The sequence below is a fragment of the Solanum stenotomum genome, unplaced genomic scaffold, assembly GCF_019186545.1.
Source record: "Solanum stenotomum isolate F172 unplaced genomic scaffold, ASM1918654v1 scaffold35404, whole genome shotgun sequence".
In the NCBI taxonomy this organism is placed as follows: Eukaryota; Viridiplantae; Streptophyta; class Magnoliopsida; order Solanales; family Solanaceae; genus Solanum; species Solanum stenotomum.
Window position 1 is genome coordinate 202,719 of NW_026033428.1, and position 17,711 is coordinate 220,429.

At 33.3% G+C, this 17,711-nt stretch overlaps 2 protein-coding genes across 2 annotated transcripts; one reads left to right on the forward strand and one right to left on the reverse strand.

Moving 5' to 3' along the window:
* The first annotated feature begins 690 nt into the window (after positions 1 to 690).
* On the forward strand, positions 691 to 3,009 carry LOC125852447 (hydroxyethylthiazole kinase). Its single transcript, XM_049532173.1, has 2 exons — positions 691 to 1,218; positions 2,470 to 3,009. The coding sequence occupies exons 1-2, from the start codon at positions 739 to 741 to the stop codon at positions 2,857 to 2,859; spliced, it is 870 nt and encodes a 289-aa protein (XP_049388130.1). The 5' UTR covers positions 691 to 738; the 3' UTR covers positions 2,860 to 3,009.
* Positions 3,010 to 4,417: 1,408 nt separating this feature from the next.
* On the reverse strand, positions 4,418 to 10,772 carry LOC125852445 (chaperonin CPN60-2, mitochondrial). The gene is made up of 18 exons (XM_049532172.1): positions 10,625 to 10,772; positions 10,453 to 10,477; positions 10,221 to 10,352; positions 8,199 to 8,358; positions 7,894 to 8,069; positions 7,391 to 7,486; positions 6,895 to 6,999; positions 6,692 to 6,778; positions 6,530 to 6,619; positions 6,359 to 6,439; positions 6,205 to 6,273; positions 5,974 to 6,051; positions 5,776 to 5,871; positions 5,515 to 5,614; positions 5,325 to 5,428; positions 5,092 to 5,197; positions 4,909 to 4,987; positions 4,418 to 4,723 (listed from the first exon to the last, which is right to left on the reverse strand). The coding sequence occupies exons 1-18, from the start codon at positions 10,660 to 10,662 to the stop codon at positions 4,624 to 4,626; spliced, it is 1,722 nt and encodes a 573-aa protein (XP_049388129.1). The 5' UTR covers positions 10,663 to 10,772; the 3' UTR covers positions 4,418 to 4,623.
* Positions 10,773 to 17,711: the final 6,939 nt, after the last annotated feature.

Below are 17,711 nucleotides of genomic sequence, written 5' to 3' on the forward strand. Positions count from 1 at the left end.
TTTCAATTAATTAAACTTTGATATACTTTCGATCTACTAAGTGGCATAGTGTCAAACTTTTGATTCTTAAAATATTTCACAATTTTTTCTTTTTATCTTATCTTCCGACTCAATCTTATTCGAAAAATAACTTTTTTCGGGAATCAATTTCCAATACTGATCTAAGGCCCAACTCTCGACTCTTGATCCTGACATTGATCTTGAGACTCAACTATCGAAGTGAGGTTGAGGAAAAGTAGAAGTTAATCGAAGAAGTATTGGAGAGAGGTAATTAGATAAAATATGAGTGCATCCTATCAAAAACATGATCTTAGATAGAAAGATATGAAGGTCGTGGTCTCGTGGGTAAGGATAGAATATTAATAGGTAGTTAAGAATGGTTGCGTACTAGCCTTTTCATATATTTAGTTGGTGATAGTATAGAGCACCATGTCGATTATCGTATTAGCTTAACCACGTAGTCTTTGGTTATAGTACCTAATATTACCTCGTATTATTATAGTTCTTCCTTTTGATGTCTCTGTTTGTTATATTATGATATTGCTACACTATTTTCTTCATTTTTGTACTTGAACTTATTGCACTCGAATTAAAGGACTTTCAAAAATAACAATTTATTTTCACGAGATGATGTTAAAATTTACGAACACTCTACCTCCGTAAATCTAGTGATATATACTCTCTCTTTTGCATAATCCAATCATCCAAACAGAGTTATCAGCTCGCTTATACACTCCTATGGAAGAAGACAAAAGTACTAACACCATTGAACCCCAAAAGGGAGCTCAACAAAACCCTATACATTGGCCCAAACAAGCATGGACCCATTTCGAATTAGTTCGTCAAAAATCCCCATTAATTCAATGTATAACCAACTTCGTTTCAATGGATTTGATGGCCAATACTCTGTTATCCGCCGGTGCATCGCCGGCGATGATTCATTCCGTTGAAGAAATCCCAGAATTTACTCCAAAAGCCCTTGGAGTTTGCATAAATGCCGGAACCCTCACTCCTGACTGGCTACCCGGTATGAAATTGGCGGCACAGGTGGCGAATCAATCGAAAAAACCTTGGGTGCTTGATCCTGTAGCTGCCGGTGGGTCAAGTTTCCGGTTAAAGGCGTGTTTGGAGCTACTTGCTTTAAAGCCTAGTGTTGTTAGAGGCAATGGGTCTGAGATTCTTGCTCTTTTTAAGGGTTGTGTTGACTCAAATTCGAAGGTAACACAATATTTTTGAGTATCAATTTTGGTAAAATATTATCTCCTCCGGATCTTATTATATATCATAGTTTTGTTAAGTGATAGTTGTGTATGTTTTAACATATGTGATGATATGCATTCAGTGGTGAGTTAGAATTTTCGTTAAGGAGTGTCAAAATGTAAAGTAGTAAACCCATGAAGAAGCCAAGGGACCTTAGCTACGCCACTGGATGTATTAATTGGTTTGGTATAAACACTGGACGGGAGTATTGTTTTACCATCAATTTAATCTTTGCTGGTGTGCTGACATTATGTCCAGTGTTAGGAATTTTTCAAGTCTGAGATTGAACATGAGTAGAAAAACACTGAAGTATTGTATAATAGGAATGAAACTGGTCAAATAGATAGTAATCTATAAGATTTTATAAGACATAGTAATTGTTGTTTTAATTGAATAAATTCCTAAAGGTTCTTTTTCATATGACAATCAAGCCAAAATGAGTCCTTTATCTGGTGATCTTTTTTTTTCCTACTTGGAAGATGCTTAGATTTACCAAAGGCGGCATTTTTTTTTCAAGATTTGATGATATCAGGTCTATCCAAATTTTGGTCTTTCCTCGTATGACCTACAATTACCTGATATTTGATATTACTGATGTAAGAATGGGAGGAAGAGAAGAATCTTCTTTCATTTATGCAAACTTCTCTTCAAGTTTCTTAGTTACTGTATTTTCTTATGCTGTAGTCGGGAACTTGTGAAATGGGGTATTTCTGCCTCTTGATGGTATAGGCAGAGTGGTAGTCGAGAAAATCCTAAAATAGGTTGAAATTGATTTAAGTTCAATATATGGGTTGAGAAAATTGGTAATACATTGTCGTGCCAAGAGTCTATCAGAAAAGGTAGGGGTAAAAGGTTGCGTACATCTCACCCTCCCCATACCCCACTCGTGGGATTACACTGGGTATGTCATTGTTGTTGTTGCATATGGGTTGGGGAAAAATAACTGGTCTCATGAGTTAGTGGGTTAGATGGTTTAACAATTTTAGTAATTATATGCTAATATGGCTAGTTATGGACAGATTAATATACAGAAGATGAAATCATTAAATGAAGAGCAAGTAATTTAGAGAAGTTGATAGGGAGATTAGTTCTTTTTGATATGCAAATATTTGTTTGTGAGAGCTGAGAACACGCCGTTACTGTATTACAATTTCTCATCCGTTGATTGTGCTCATAATGTCTCATCTGTTTCAATTTGACTGATTTAAGGGTGCGGATAGTGTACATGGTTCAAGTGATGCTGTTGAAGCTGCTAAGTCTCTTGCTCAACAAAGTGGTAGTGTAGTTGCTATTTCTGGAGCTGTTGACTATATCACAGATGGTGATAGGGTTGTTTGTGTTCATAATGGGGTGCCTATGTTGCAAAAAATTACTGCATCTGGATGTTCTGTCACTGCCCTCATTGCTGCCTTTGTCGCAGTTGATCCATCCCATGCTGTTGAAGCAACAGCTTCTGCATTGGCTATCTTTGGTGTCGCAAGTGAAGTAGGGATGGACATGGCTAGAGGTCCAGCTTCACTGCGGACACTGTTGATTGATTCGTTATATGGACTTGATGAAGCTACTGCACTTGATCGAGTAAGAATCAACCGCCTTTAATGCTTTTAGAGGAGAAATGAATGTGTGCATGTCATTTAGATCAAATGTGAAGTTATATAGCATCAAGTATATGTCGAATCATCAGCTCATGTCATTTTACTTGGTTGATTGTAACATCCTTAAATCCGTAATAAAAGCATGTGTTTTATGTATCAGACTGATTTTCATTTTGTCATTCCTGTAGAAAACTGGTTTTAGAATGTGGATTACCATCGTGGCTTAACCGCTTTATCATACGTTATAATAGTTTGTAGCTTGGTATCCTACTTCTACTACTTGTTTGCTGTAGACTTCATATAACAGAAAAGAGGCATTCGTTGAGGGATAATTATGGAGTATAAGGAGATTGAAGTAGGGCTGGGTAGCTCTCTTTGTCTCAATTTTGGCGGCCAAAATTGTGTCCTCCAAAATTTTCTGAGATTCACGCTTCTGCAGTGAGATTTACCATGAAACAACCTGGCCCGTAGAATGCGGGCATGAGGAGCACTTTTTAAAACTTGTGAGCTATTTAGGATTGTAACTATTGATGAGGAGCTACTGGACATCTCTGTGCCATTTTTTGGTTTGGGGAACAGAAATAGGTTTGGTGTTCTATGTAAAAAACTGTTTAAGACTTTTAGCTTTGCTGCTTGGTGAGAGCAAACACGACGACTTGAATGGGAAAGAGCACAAAAGCAAAGATGTGAAGCCTTTGTTACAGGCAGAAGCAATGTGAAGACTGAAAAAGATTGGTTTTTCCACACAACAATCCACAATGTCTTGCCAGTGACTGAAAGCCGCGACATGGTGCTTCCTATCCTGTACACTCCAAAGAAGTTAAAGCTGTCGCCATATACCCCTTTTTCCGTCATGGCTGTGAATGCCCTCTCATCTGAGCACTCCAGTCTTACAGAGCTTGCAACGTATTCTCTTTGAGCTTTGCCAACATTTTGGGTGCCCAGCTCAAGTGAAGAGGTCAAGAAATCGTCAATAACAGTGATTGTTTTGGAGGTCTGAAAACAAGAGGTCTCGCGAAGGGGACCTAGTCACTGTTGCCTAACAAACCCGTGGTTGGCGGCCGGCTGTCAAGTTACTGCCTCCGAGACTAAGACTGCAAGGTTGATGGCAGCAAATAGAACTGCAATAAGGGAAGATGATGATTGCCTAAACATTGAGATTTTTCTAACTTTATTGTATGAAGATGTTTTTTTTGGTTAAAGTGAGAGCTTTGGTTTTCTTGATTTTTAACACATCAACTTCCTTTTGTTTCTGTTCATCATAATGGAAAGGGGAATTATGTTTTAAGGTTAAAGTCATTTGCGGCCCCTTAAAATTGTCCGCAATCCTCCAACAAAAATTTACACATTCACCAAATATTTGATCTCACAAGTACAAACAATTTCATGGCAACATGTATATCCAGGATACATCAGATTATACCTATGAATATCACAACAGAAATTTTGGCCATTTTACTCCAATTATACATCCAATTGGTACCGGGTATCCTGTATATGATATTAGCAGTCTCTCTGCGATTCATTTATACTAACTTCAAAAATTCTTGGAATTCAGAATGTCACCGAGAACAAGAAAGTGGATTAAAAATGAGGATGCCGCATTGTCTTGCAAATATTACAAGTTCTCAACCTACAAAAACATGAATTCACATTCATCTCTTGCTAGTGTTACAATTGAGGTACCATGAGCAACAACCTTAAGTTTCTTATTCTGTGTGCTAAATTGTATGTCAGGCAGCTTGAATCACTGTTCTTTGCTAGTGCATTAGTAGTCCATACCACCACCAGGCATAGCTGGAGCTGCCTTCTCATCCTTGGGAAGCTCAACGATAACAGCTTCAGTTGTAGTTAATAAAGATGACACACTGCATACAACAAAAACAGTAAAAGCACAAGTTTAACTTCTATGCTAAGACAATGTAGAAAAGTTTTCACACTAATAAGTTTCTGCAGATAATAACAAGTTAAAATGCAAACATATTAGGAAGAACACTAACTTGCCAAGAGAGTAAGTAAATTGGAAGACGAAAGGATAAAAGAGTATGCTCACCTAGCAGCATCAACCAGGGCCGTCCTAATTACTTTCAATGGATCAATGATTCCTGCTTTAACCATATCAACATATTCACCTGTTGCATAGATGAACATAGAACGAGATTAATTTCTAGTTTTTAGGAAAGAGAATCATTTATCAGGTGGAAACTCGAAAGGAACAAGAGATGAGCATTCAAACCTTTTGCAGCATCATATCCAAGATCCGGGTTATCCTGCTCCAACAATTTGCCAACCACTACTGATCCTTCCACCCCAGCATTAGAGGCAATTGTATATACTGGTGTCTGCAATTAGAAATTCATTCCAAAACATTACTAATTATGATTTGACAACTACTTATTCCTGAGAAGTGATACTCTTAAGGAATCTAATCTGCAAATGAGATAGCAAAATTTGTTAAAATGTTAAGACCTTCAGAGCGTTCTGAATAATTTGAACACCAATCTTCTGATCAAAGTTGGCTGTTGGCAATGAGTCCAATTCTTTTGATGCATAAAGAAGTGCAACCCCACCACCTGCATGACAAGAACCGGATTAGTCTCCCACTATAGGCTCTTAGGTGAGACGGACCAGGCATGAAGAGACATGAACATGTAATAACCTGGAAGAATTCCTTCCTCGACAGCAGCTTTTGTGGCATTCAAAGCATCTGTAACTCTGTCTTTCTTCTCACCAACCTCAATTTCACTAGCTCCTCCTACCTGGCAAACCCATATCAATTCAAATTAATACACCTCCTACAATTCTTTTTTATTATTTGCGAACTTAGACTAAAAGTTGCAAATTATTTATACATGTAAGGGATCCTTTTCTCTGCATACTTAGCTTCTCAGAAAATACAAACTGCAGTTAAATTGCATACCTTCAACACTGCAACACCCCCTGAAAGCCTAGCTAGTCTTTCTTGCAATTTCTCCTTGTCATAATCAGACGTGCTCAGTTCAATTGCTGATCTAATCTGTCAATACAAAGAGCACAACATATGTTCAACCCCAAAATTTTAGATAATATGGTGTATAAGTATATTGATGATATAAGTGTAGATGTACACAAAATATACCTGCTCACATCTCTCCTCTATGGCCTTCTTCTCACCCGCACCATCAAGAACAACGGTGTCATCCTTGGAGATAGTCACCTTGAAAAAAAATTAAATGCCATGAGACTACAGAAAGCAGAAATGTTCAGCAGCAAAAAAAAATTGAAAAACTAAACAAGAATTGCAATAGTACTTTACTTGCACCATTAAATAATACCAGAGAGCAGGGATGCACTTATCAAAAAAATATACCTTTTTGCATTTTCCCAGCATGTCCAACTCCACATTTTCAATGTTCATTCCAAGTTCTTCCGTTATGACCTATCGTGCACGGGGAAGAAATGTGGGTGATGCATGAAGAAATAGCAAATATCTTATACAGGAGCATACCAGAACAGTTCCTTACCTGGCCTCCAGTTAAAGCAGCAAGATCTTGCAAATTAGCCTTCCTGTTTTCACCAAATCCTGGAGCTTTTATGGCGCAAACCTGTATTATTTTCCAGTATAATTAGCTGAACAAAGTGTTATACAGACCATCAACAAAGAAAACATGTTTCTACTCAAAGCAGCAAATTACCTTGATTCCAGCACGAAGCTTGTTCAGAATAAGTGTAGCGAGTGCTTCACTCTCCACATCCTCGGACACAATTAGGAGGGGCCTTTGTCTCTGAATATATGAGGTAAGAGTAAGAAACAACTCCAGAGGTAACTCCAAGAATCTCAGAGGAAGAAAGACTACCTTCAAAGCCAATTCTAACACTTTCACAATAGCATTTATGCTTGAGATTTTTTTCTCATGAATAAGAATAAGTGGGTCATCCAGCTCCTGTCAGGTATGAAAATAGTTGTGAGTTCAAATGAAAGAGAGGTTGGCTTTTTAAATATATAAGACTGCCACATCAGTCATGCAGCTGAGTTAATATTGACAAACTAAAGACATACACATTTCTGATTCTTCTCATTTGTGATGAAGTATGGGGATATGTAGCCCCTGTCCAACTTCATCCCCTCAACAACTTGCAAATCATTAACCAGTGTCTTTCCATCCTGCATGATATTAGAAATGAGTCGGTGTCACAATTTTTTTTATGAAGGAAATGAGTTAGTGTGACGTCTTTACAACAAGATTTCATATGATTCCAACTCAGTTATCACAAAGTAAAAGGATTATCCAATATTATTATCTGAGTAATAAAAAGACCACCACAGTTCCAAATGTCAAATTCTTGCGTGATTTTTTGTGCTGTTAGCAACTCAAATGGATCAAATGACAATAAGTTTTGTGGTAACTCAACATCTTCTCCTCTTTGAGAGTACATCCGACAAGGCATTAAAGAAATTAAAGATTTTACCAGACCAGAAACTTGAGAAAAAACTCAAACCATTACGGCAAACAAGACCATGCACATAACATTAACAGTATCAAGAAATTACTTACTTGAATAGTGATGACACCTTCCTTTCCTACTTGCTCCATAGCCCTTGCAATTATCTCACCTATTTCCCTTTCTCCATTTGTGGAGATTGTACCAACCTATCAAAGGGTCATAAAATCATAATCTTATTGGAAACTGAGCAGCAGGAATACTCTAGAGCAGAAGATTGATAACTCATTCCGTTATCCAGTGCATTAGTGTTTCGAAATTATTCCTTGCACCGAAGAGCAAGTTAGATTCTTCTTTTACCCCTCATTTTTATTCTTGCAATATCAGAATCCTAGTGGAAATAGGACAGCACTGACATCTAATACACTGCAGCAGAACATTGGTATCACTTTCTTAAGATGAATTCCTTCGCCCTGCTATTTTTGTGCATGTGTCGGGTGGGGTGGGGGAGGGGGGGAGGCAGAGGAGTCAGCTGCTCAAAAATATTGATGTTTAAGTACCAGAAAAGATCCCCTTCAGACTGTGATTCATAAAAGTTTGAAGCTAGCAAATATACCTGGGCAATCTCCTCGGATGTGCATATCATGCGTGCTCTGCTTTTCAGGTTTGTTACAACAGCATCGACAGCCATTGTGATACCTCGTCTAAGATCCATTGCATTCATACCAGCAGCTACAGACTTGCACCCTTCAGCAAATATTGCTCGGGTGAGGACTGTTGCACAAGTGGTACCTGAAATACAGAGCTAGAGTTAAAAGCTAGAGTTAAACACAAGCAGAGATGTGATAGATTTTTAGAACTAACAATCAAACCAGGCACAAATGAAGACACAGAGAAGGAGCACTATATATGAAATCTTACCATCACCAGCAGCATCATTAGTGGCATTGGCAACTTGCTTTACAAGGCTGGCACCAACATTTTTTATTTTGTCCTTGAATTCGATGCTTTTTGCAACAGTGACACCATCTTTTGTCACCTTGGGTGCACCCCAACTTTGTTCAATCACCACATTACGACCCTTCATAAATAAACATACAACATTAGTCGTCACCTAGTGAATTCATTGTCAGCAAAATCGAGAATCTATTGGTGGTGCTCCACTTTATATTTTATCCCGTGAGTATATCAGCATTTAAAAATCTTGCTTGTCCAGTCATCCTCCAACCTCAAATGGTACAAACAAGGAGAGAGAACTAGTAACATATTTCACTTTTAATTGAAAGGGAACAATCAGATGCTACACTTTCCAACATCCCACTAAGCATTTTTCATAGGAGGCAAGTCACTCTAAGCCACTTTCAATTGCACTCTAATAAGCATGCAAATTAGATCGCTTCAAGATGTTAAAATGCTTAATGTAGACCTAATTGTCTTGGACTCAGGTGCAGGTGACTGATGCGGATGTGGATCTAGAGGTCAGATCATTCATGATGTAAATTTTAAGATGCGAGGAAACAGATACAGGTATGGATAAATGTGTGGACATTCGCCTAAAAATAATTCAAATATCTAAAAGTAGAGTTACAAAACCTAAATTATGAGATATTAGGTGGAGAACTTGAGGAGAAAATACTAATCAAGAGGAGAATCCTGAAAGGCCTGAAAGGAGATTAAAGGAAAAGGAGTAATACAGAAATTTCTATCTACAAGGTATTCTATTTTCTTCAATTTCACCTTAGCTTTTGTTTTGATTTCAGAAATCATTGAATATGTCCAGAATTTCTTCACTGATTTTGGTCGAAGTATCCAAAATCATTTGACCATATCGAATACAGACCCAACACCCACGTGTCGACATGAGTGCCTCACCAAAAGTGAAGAATCCGAGCAACTTAGATATAGACGGTATTAGGGTTTGGTTTTAATGATGACAAAATGCAAATGTTTTCTATGTATGCAGGATTGCACAGCTTATCATATAAGCTCTTTTAGAGGAAATCAAGAAAAAAACCTATATGCAAATATAGCCGTATGGAAAGGAATCAATAACGTCTGATAAAGAAGGAAGGAAGCATATCAAGTAAGTAGAATTAAATAGGAAGATACTGCACCAATCAATGCCCAAGATCTCAAAGCAGTAATCAAGGTGCAATCAAACGTCTTCTACGAAACAAAGTACCAAAACACATATCTCTCGCTGAAACCATGGAAGCTATTCAAGTCTTATTGAAGCTTACCAACAGAGGAATATGAAAGATATGCACTTGTTCTTGGAAAATGATCATCTAAGTATCTTCCCAAGGATCAATTCTCTTGGGTTGTCATATCAGTCAAAGACATCAACGGCTAGATCGAGAAACTATTAAAGGAGACGTTAAGAAGATATACACTTGTCTAAACCTTCTCAAACACTTATGTTCTACTCTTAACAAGCATTGTATTTCCTGTAAGAAATAGTTGTGTATTCAAAAGAGAGGAGACGGAAATATCATTGGCGAGACATTGTATCAATCAAGAGTGAAAAGATAGAGAACTACGACATACTTAGAACACCCTTCCAACTCAAGGAGACTGGACTAAGATTCACATAGGATCCCAACCAGTATAAAATATCTGGTGTCATTCTACTGTCTTTACTTTTCAAGTTCTTTAATTTACGTATCTCCTTCCGTATCAGTTGACTCATCTCTGAGACACCGAAAATAAAAAGTCAACTCACCCCCCCCCCCCCCCTTGCACTTTCAGACAGATCCCTTTGGTAGATTTTTCTAGCGCATCCATCACAATACAAATCAGAGCAGTAAAATGTACTAACATACACACGTCGAAAACATAATATCTAAATCACTAACAACAAGAACTTGAAATCAATGTTTAACATGAGTACTACTACTATTATAACTTCAATTACACTCATCAATGGGGCATTGAAAAAACAACCTTTGGACCCATAGTGACTTTAACTGCATCAGCAAGTTGCTCAACTCCTTGAAGCATCAGTCCCCTAGCTTCAACTCCAAATTTAATATCCTTAGCAGCATAGTTTCTGCTCCAATTCAACCTACTACCAACCTGCATACAAAATCATCTAAAAATACCAATCCAATCCCAAAAAAAAAACACATTTTTCATTAAAAATGGTAACTTTTCTGATCTACAAGCAAAAAATTACCTGTTGGGTGCTGCTTCTTGCAACCCTGTACAAACAAGAAAATGGGTATTTGTTAAAATCAAGATTTACATAAAATCTAGTTCAAATGATACACAATTACACAAAGAACACATTTTTATGCATAGTATACAGATGGGGTTTGAAAAAAAAAATTGAAAAATCAAGAAAATACCTGGATTTAGAAGCAAGTTTTGCTGCAAAACGATACATAATTGTACAAGAAATTTTTTGCAGCTGAGAAAAAAAGAGAAGAACTGAAGAGAGGAGATATGAAGAAGTTGGGCCTATTTAGAGAAGAAACAAAGAAGGCTCTCGAAGAAACAACTACTAGGGTTTTAGGGTTTTAACTTTTATTATTTAATTAATTAATTATTAAAAAGAGAAAAACTTTTGAGTTATAAAATGAGTTTTTTGCGCACACAAAAAAAAAGTTTGCTTTTGCTTTCTTTGCGTTTTAATTTACTAATTTGAAATGAAAATTTTCTACTTTGGAGAAAGAGAAACAAGAATTTGTTGAGGAGAATAATGAGGAAAGAAATTGTAAAAATGTTATTTTTATCTTTTACTTTCGTTCAAAATGGTTGGAAATAGAGTTCATCCACGAGGGGTATTTTTAAGGATTTTTGTATAAATATTTATTGAATTAAATGAAGGTTATTTTCACTTCACAGAAAAATTTTAAGTTTGATTTTATGTGTTATCTATTGTGTATATATTTACGTGTTTCAACAAAAATGAATTAATATTTATTTTTCGACAATACCTTTTGTGCATTTGTTACTTATTGGGTGGTGTTTTAATTTTATATTAGAGTGTGATTGGTATGCTAGAATTTATTTTTGGTATTTGTAGATCATTTTATTGTGTAATAAGGTAAATATCAAAGAGCTTATAAAAGTGGTGTTATAGTTTTTTAATTTATTCAAAACTAATTAAAAAAATTGGTATGTGTTTTGTTTTACCTAAGCTTATTGTTAGTCTATGTTAAAGTCAAGCTTCGATCACGATTGTTTGTCGCTCCTAACGTTATTTTATCACATCTCTTAGGATCTGAGTCAATATCAATCTCTTAATTTGTCGCGATTTAAGTATAATATTGACATGAAAGAAAAAAATTTAAAATATATTTCACTATCATACCAGAATGATATATGAATTATTTTTTAATAGTTACAACTTACGAGTGTATTTATCTTTCCCCAAAATAAAGAGATGATTTTATGCTTGGAGGAATATTTAAAAGTTGTCTACGTTGGATGTATACAATAAATCACACTACACAGGGCCCATCGAAGAAAACACTCTTTATTAAGGATTTTTTTTATATAAACTCAAAAGTCAGGACTCAAACCTAGTGACAGATCTAAAAATTTTACCAATTAGGTTCAACATATGAAGAAGATAATTCACAAAAAGGTTAAAAAACTAAATTTTATTGATTAAAATTTAATTAATATATAACTATTATTCAATTAATATTTTATTTTATTAAATAAATGATAAAACATATATAATTTAATTCAAATAACCCTTCTATAAAAATAAACACACTTTACTGTTGGACCAAGGGCTGACATTTGTTTAGTGGAGTCAATTGTTTATTTATATATGTATTTTTCAGAAGACCAACCAAATATATCTATACATATCGTGTAATTTTTCTACGAAGTAGGTGCATATGAACCCTCTCGTCCAGACCTACGCTCAAACCACAAGGACTTTATCCGGATTGCACTCTTCCTATAAATAAATATACTTTGCTTAACAACTTAATGCGATAAATCGTGTTTGGTTGGTTGGTTGGTCAATAGGTAGAATAATGAATGTCGTTGCTATTTTAGGTAGAATATTATTATATAGAAGTGAAATGTACCATAAAAGATCGTGTCTAGAAAAAAACAGACTGCTATAGTAAAATATTTTATTAACAAATGGTTGTTATAAAACAAATCTATTATATTTTGTGTTGATTTTCTTCTTCCACTCCCACCCTCGATCCTTTGCACCTCTGATCTCCTCATTTCCTTCGCCTCTCATTCACTTCAACTATATCTTTGTTTGCTAAATTATATATAAATATTTAAAATTATTTTTTATTAATTTGCTAAATACTAAACACAATACTTATTTTTCAGAAAAAAAATTATTTTATATCAAAGGCTGAAGGTGTCAAATGAGTGGGAATTGAGCTAAATTTAAGTAGGCCTAACTAAATTTACCAAAAAAGAAATAGTCAAAATAAATTTAATTAATAAATAAATAATTCTATGAATTAATTTTGACACCTCTAATAAAATAAACTCTAATAATTTTTTGTATGAGTTACTAAAGAGGAGTGATAAAGATGCAATTAAAAGCAAGCATGGTCTAAGCAGCCCTCACAAAGCTAGATGTTGTCCTATCAATAGATAAGATGATAATTTTCATATTTATATTTTCAATTTGATTTGAGATCTACTATATTAAAGAAATATTTATTAAAAATATTTTAAAATAGTGATAGATGTAAATCTTAATATAAAAAATTATTTTAGCAATTTTCTTAATATAATCTCTNTTAAGTATTTTATATACAAAAAAATCTAGAAAAGTGAAGGTATTACTATAAATAACATTAATGACACTATTTGGACGTATGTGCTTCTTTGCTCGTTGGTTTGCAGCGCAAACAGAATTGTCAATCTTTTCGAGTAATTTCCCTAGATAGTCACTCATGTTTGGGAAATTACCTAGTAATATCACTTATGTTTGTTTTAGGACTACAATATCACCCAACTTTACATAGTTTCCTCAAAACATACTTGACACAAAAAAAACATCATCTCTCCTAATGGGATGCCATGTCACATTATTCTTTTTTTATTATTAATAATTTTTTAAAATTTATTTAGACAACCCATATATGATACTCAGTAAAAAAAAAATTACATAGCGCCAAAATTTTCTACCCTAGTTCTGGGGGATTTGGAGGCAAATCCAAATATGAATAATTGTCTATTAGTGTCGTGAATTAATAATTTAGAATTTTCAGTAGGCATATATAAAAACTTCAGTTAAAAAATAATTCATCTAACTTTCGAGATTTAAATTTCTTTATCAAAATTAAAAGAGAAAATATATATATATATATATATATATATATATATATATATATATATCATTGAAAATTAAAAGGAAAAGTTTTATAGAGGGGAGGAGAAAATCATTGTAGCTCTATGTGGGAGCATGGACGGAGCTAAGACTTTGATTATGAATTTGATCAAACTTAATAATTTTGATTCAAATTTTAATTTTATAATTATAATTTATTAAATATATATAAATTATTAAATATTTAAGTTTAATATTTTGAAAAATAAAATAAAATTATGATTCGGATATGTGATTGAGAATAAAGTGTGTCTATGTGTGTTTTATGTTTTTGTGGCATAAAGTTTATTTTAATTAATCTGATCTGGACGTAAACATGGATAATTGTAACAGATATTAGTAAAAGAATTTCCATATAGGTGAAGACAAAAATAAAATATATATAATTTGTATTAGGTAGTTTGTTTTTATACACGTAGCACTTATAGTCGGATACTTATAAAGTCTCAATTAGGTTAATACAAAAATAATTAATTATCTTGATCCAGATAATTTTAGCAATATATTTTAAAAAAATTGGATTTGCCTCTGAATCCCCCAGAACTAGGGTTCAAAATTTTGGCGCTATGTAATTTTTTTTACCGGGTATAATATATGAGTTGTCTAAATAAAATTTAAAAAATTGTTAATAATAAAAAAGAAATAATGTGACATGGCATCCCATTAGGAGAGAGATGATGTTTTTTTTTTGTCAAGTATATTTTGAGGAAAATATGTAAAGTTGGATGATATTGTAGTCCTAAAACAAACATAAGTGATATTACTAGGTAATTTCCCAAACATAGGTGACTATCTAGGGAAATTACTCTATAATCTCTTAGACGTTTGCATAAAACATCTTTGCATAGGTGGATATTTCCTTTTTATCAAATTTCTATGTATTTCTACAAAACGTGTAGCATTAATAATATCATCAATTAATTCAAACATTAATTTAGTATTCATAGCATCAAGCTCACGTTGGACAAAATGGTAAATACAGCACACCAAAGGCCTTTTCCTCTTTAAATATTTCATTCATTAAGGCAAAGAACAATTAATTATAATTAATTAAGTTATTTATTATCTTACCTAGATTTTAATGAAGGCAAAAATCATTTTGATTATTCATCCCAATATAAACTAGTTAATTGTCACAAAATCATTTTATAATGTATGTGATGGAAAGCTTTTGCATTTTACTTATCAGTTATCACCTTATATATCATTCAGAGGCTCAAACTCGAGACCTCTAATTAAAAATAAAAGAGTAGTTATTGTTGAAGAATAACGAAGCTGACTAACCTGTCTACAACAAGTGTTGATGAAAAATGAAGCTGACGATTGGAACATGTTAAAGGAACAGGTCCAATGAAGCTGACTAACGAGTTTACATCACTGCTGTAGAATTAGAGTCGCACTAGGATTAGACTACTTATATTAATTAGGATTATATTACAACTATGATTAGATTACGATTAGGATTATAGTACAATTAGGATTATAGTACAACTAGGATTAGATTATTTATAATTGCATTATTATTATTAAAGTAGTAATGTGTATTGTAGTAGGACTCTAAATATAGTTAACTTAAAACTCTACAATTCTCTCCCTATATAAGGAGTATGTACTCAACAATTTTAATCATCAATTGTCATATAGGACTCAAATTTCCTTGTAGGATGCCACGTAGGAAGTGTGTGTATATTTGTTCAACTTTAGATAAGTTTAAGTGTCTACTTGTGTATACCCAAACTTAGAGAGCATAAATGTGAACTAAAACCAAATTAAATGACATATTTATGTATTATGCCTATTTAATACATAGCATCATTTTCATTTCAAAATGCAGCAACAAACAATGTATCCACACACATACAATATTTTATCCTAATTGAAAATTGTGTGGATATAACATTTGATTGTAATGGTATGTATATGTATGTGTGTCCAATTGTATCTCTATGTAGTGTTTTCAAAATAAAAGTTGAATGTATATGTTGTCAACTGTATATGCATTTTCAAAGTAGAAGTTGAATGTATGTGAAGACATCATTTGTATGTGTGATTAGAGGCGAATTCAAAATTTGAACATTTTGGATGCATCAATATTAATTATCTTAGCTCAAATATGAGCTATAAGATATACTGAAAATAAAAAGAGTAAAATAGCACTGTAACTAGATTCAAACCCAAGTCTCGCAGGAGGACCCTCTAACTTGTACCAGTAACATAATCACACTCCTATGCTTTCATGAGTGTACAATTTTAGATAAACTATTCATATTTCTCTCTAGTAAATGAAGAATTTGTTTAAGTTGTTTCAGACAGAGGAGGATCAAAAGATAGGTTTTATGAACTATCTAGCATTTTATGGATAAAATTTGATTCCAATTACCAGTAACAGATATCAAATACAGCCTTGTTTTGTACAATTGCTGCAACATAACTGCAGCAAGTGTTTATAGACTAACGAGTCGGCCTGTGTTTGGTGTGAGGTATAAGGTATACTAATCTCAAAATAAAATGCATGATATATTATCTTGTGTTTGGTTGGAGGTATTAGGTGATCTTTGGATTATTTATCCCACCATTTATATGTTAATGATGGGATAAGTTATTCCAGTTTTCATATACAAGATGGAATAACTTATTCCGGAATAACTTGTTCCCAATCAAACGACCCCAAAGTTCAGAGGTGAAGTCAGAATTTTAATCTTAAGGGTTCTAAATTTTATAAGGATAATTTCAAGTGTTAATAACTAAGTTCTAAACTTAATATTTGTACATATTTAATATCTTTCTAATACAAATACACAATTCTAATAAAAATTACTGAGTTCGATCGAACCCGTACCTGGGCTTCTAGCTCCACCCCTACCTAAGTTTACAAATGGGCCTTTCTTGTCCAAGTCAAGAGCTTTCTCATCAAGGATTTCTATTTTGTTGCTCCGTATCTAAGTTGTTAAATAGTATTATTATATTTCAAATGGGTGGAAATCATTTTCATCCCAACTTTGTTTTAAAAATCAAACTTTTCCCGACTTTGAACAATAATTAAACTTCCTCCTTTATTCTAATTAAAAAGTTTAAATGCCTATTATATCCTTTCATTATCAACTCGTTTTTACTTCTTCAAAAATCATGATTTTTTTTGAATTCATGTAACAATTTTTCATAAAAGCATAAACATTATTTTTTTGGACGAAAAAAGTGAGAAATATTAATTAACTCTTGACTAATATTTGGAGCTAAATTAGATGTTAAAAAATTATATGAGAAATACTATAAGTTACCATCCTTATTAAATTAATATTTTGAAAAAAAATGCATTTTAAAATATTGATCAAAGTTTATAATTTAACTCTTGAAAACTGAAACATGACAAATAAAAATCAACGGAGAATGATAAAGAAGAGTGTTGAAGATTTACCCTATAATGAAGTTTATAAATCTTATAGAACTCTGATATTTATTTATTTTAGTATGAAAATTGTGGTAAACAATAATATTTTTGTATAACATCTTAAAAACAAAGTGTCAAAATTTAATCAAAATACTTAATAATGAAGAACAAAATAGATAATTGAAAAAACTCATTTTTTTTTACTTTGTCTGTATCCAATAATACAATTAATCAAATAGAACCTTCCTTATGCATGAGGTATTCTCTGGTCAAATAAAACTTTGACTTTGACTATCCTATGATAAATTTTACAATTTCTCAATTATTAATTTTCTTAATATGTTAAGTATATCTATATTTATTAAGAATAAGAAGAGGAGGATCTTATCCAAATTTTGATAAAGGCAAAAACCATGTAGTTATTCATCCCTATATAAACTAGCTAAAGTAAAAAAATATGTGATAAAAGAAATCTACAATGATTTTCATCAAAAGCTTTTGCATTTTATTCATCACTTTATATATGGTCAATGTATGTCCAACAATAGCAATGCCAGATTGGTTCGAAGTTCATATTATTAATGCTCTCCCGAATAACAATATACCTCTATGGTTTCATTGTGCAGTTGGAAATAAAGATTTTGGATATCAGATTCTTAACGCAGGCGATGATTTTCATTTTGAGTTTGGCATGAATGCTTTGAGGAGCACTCTTTACTTT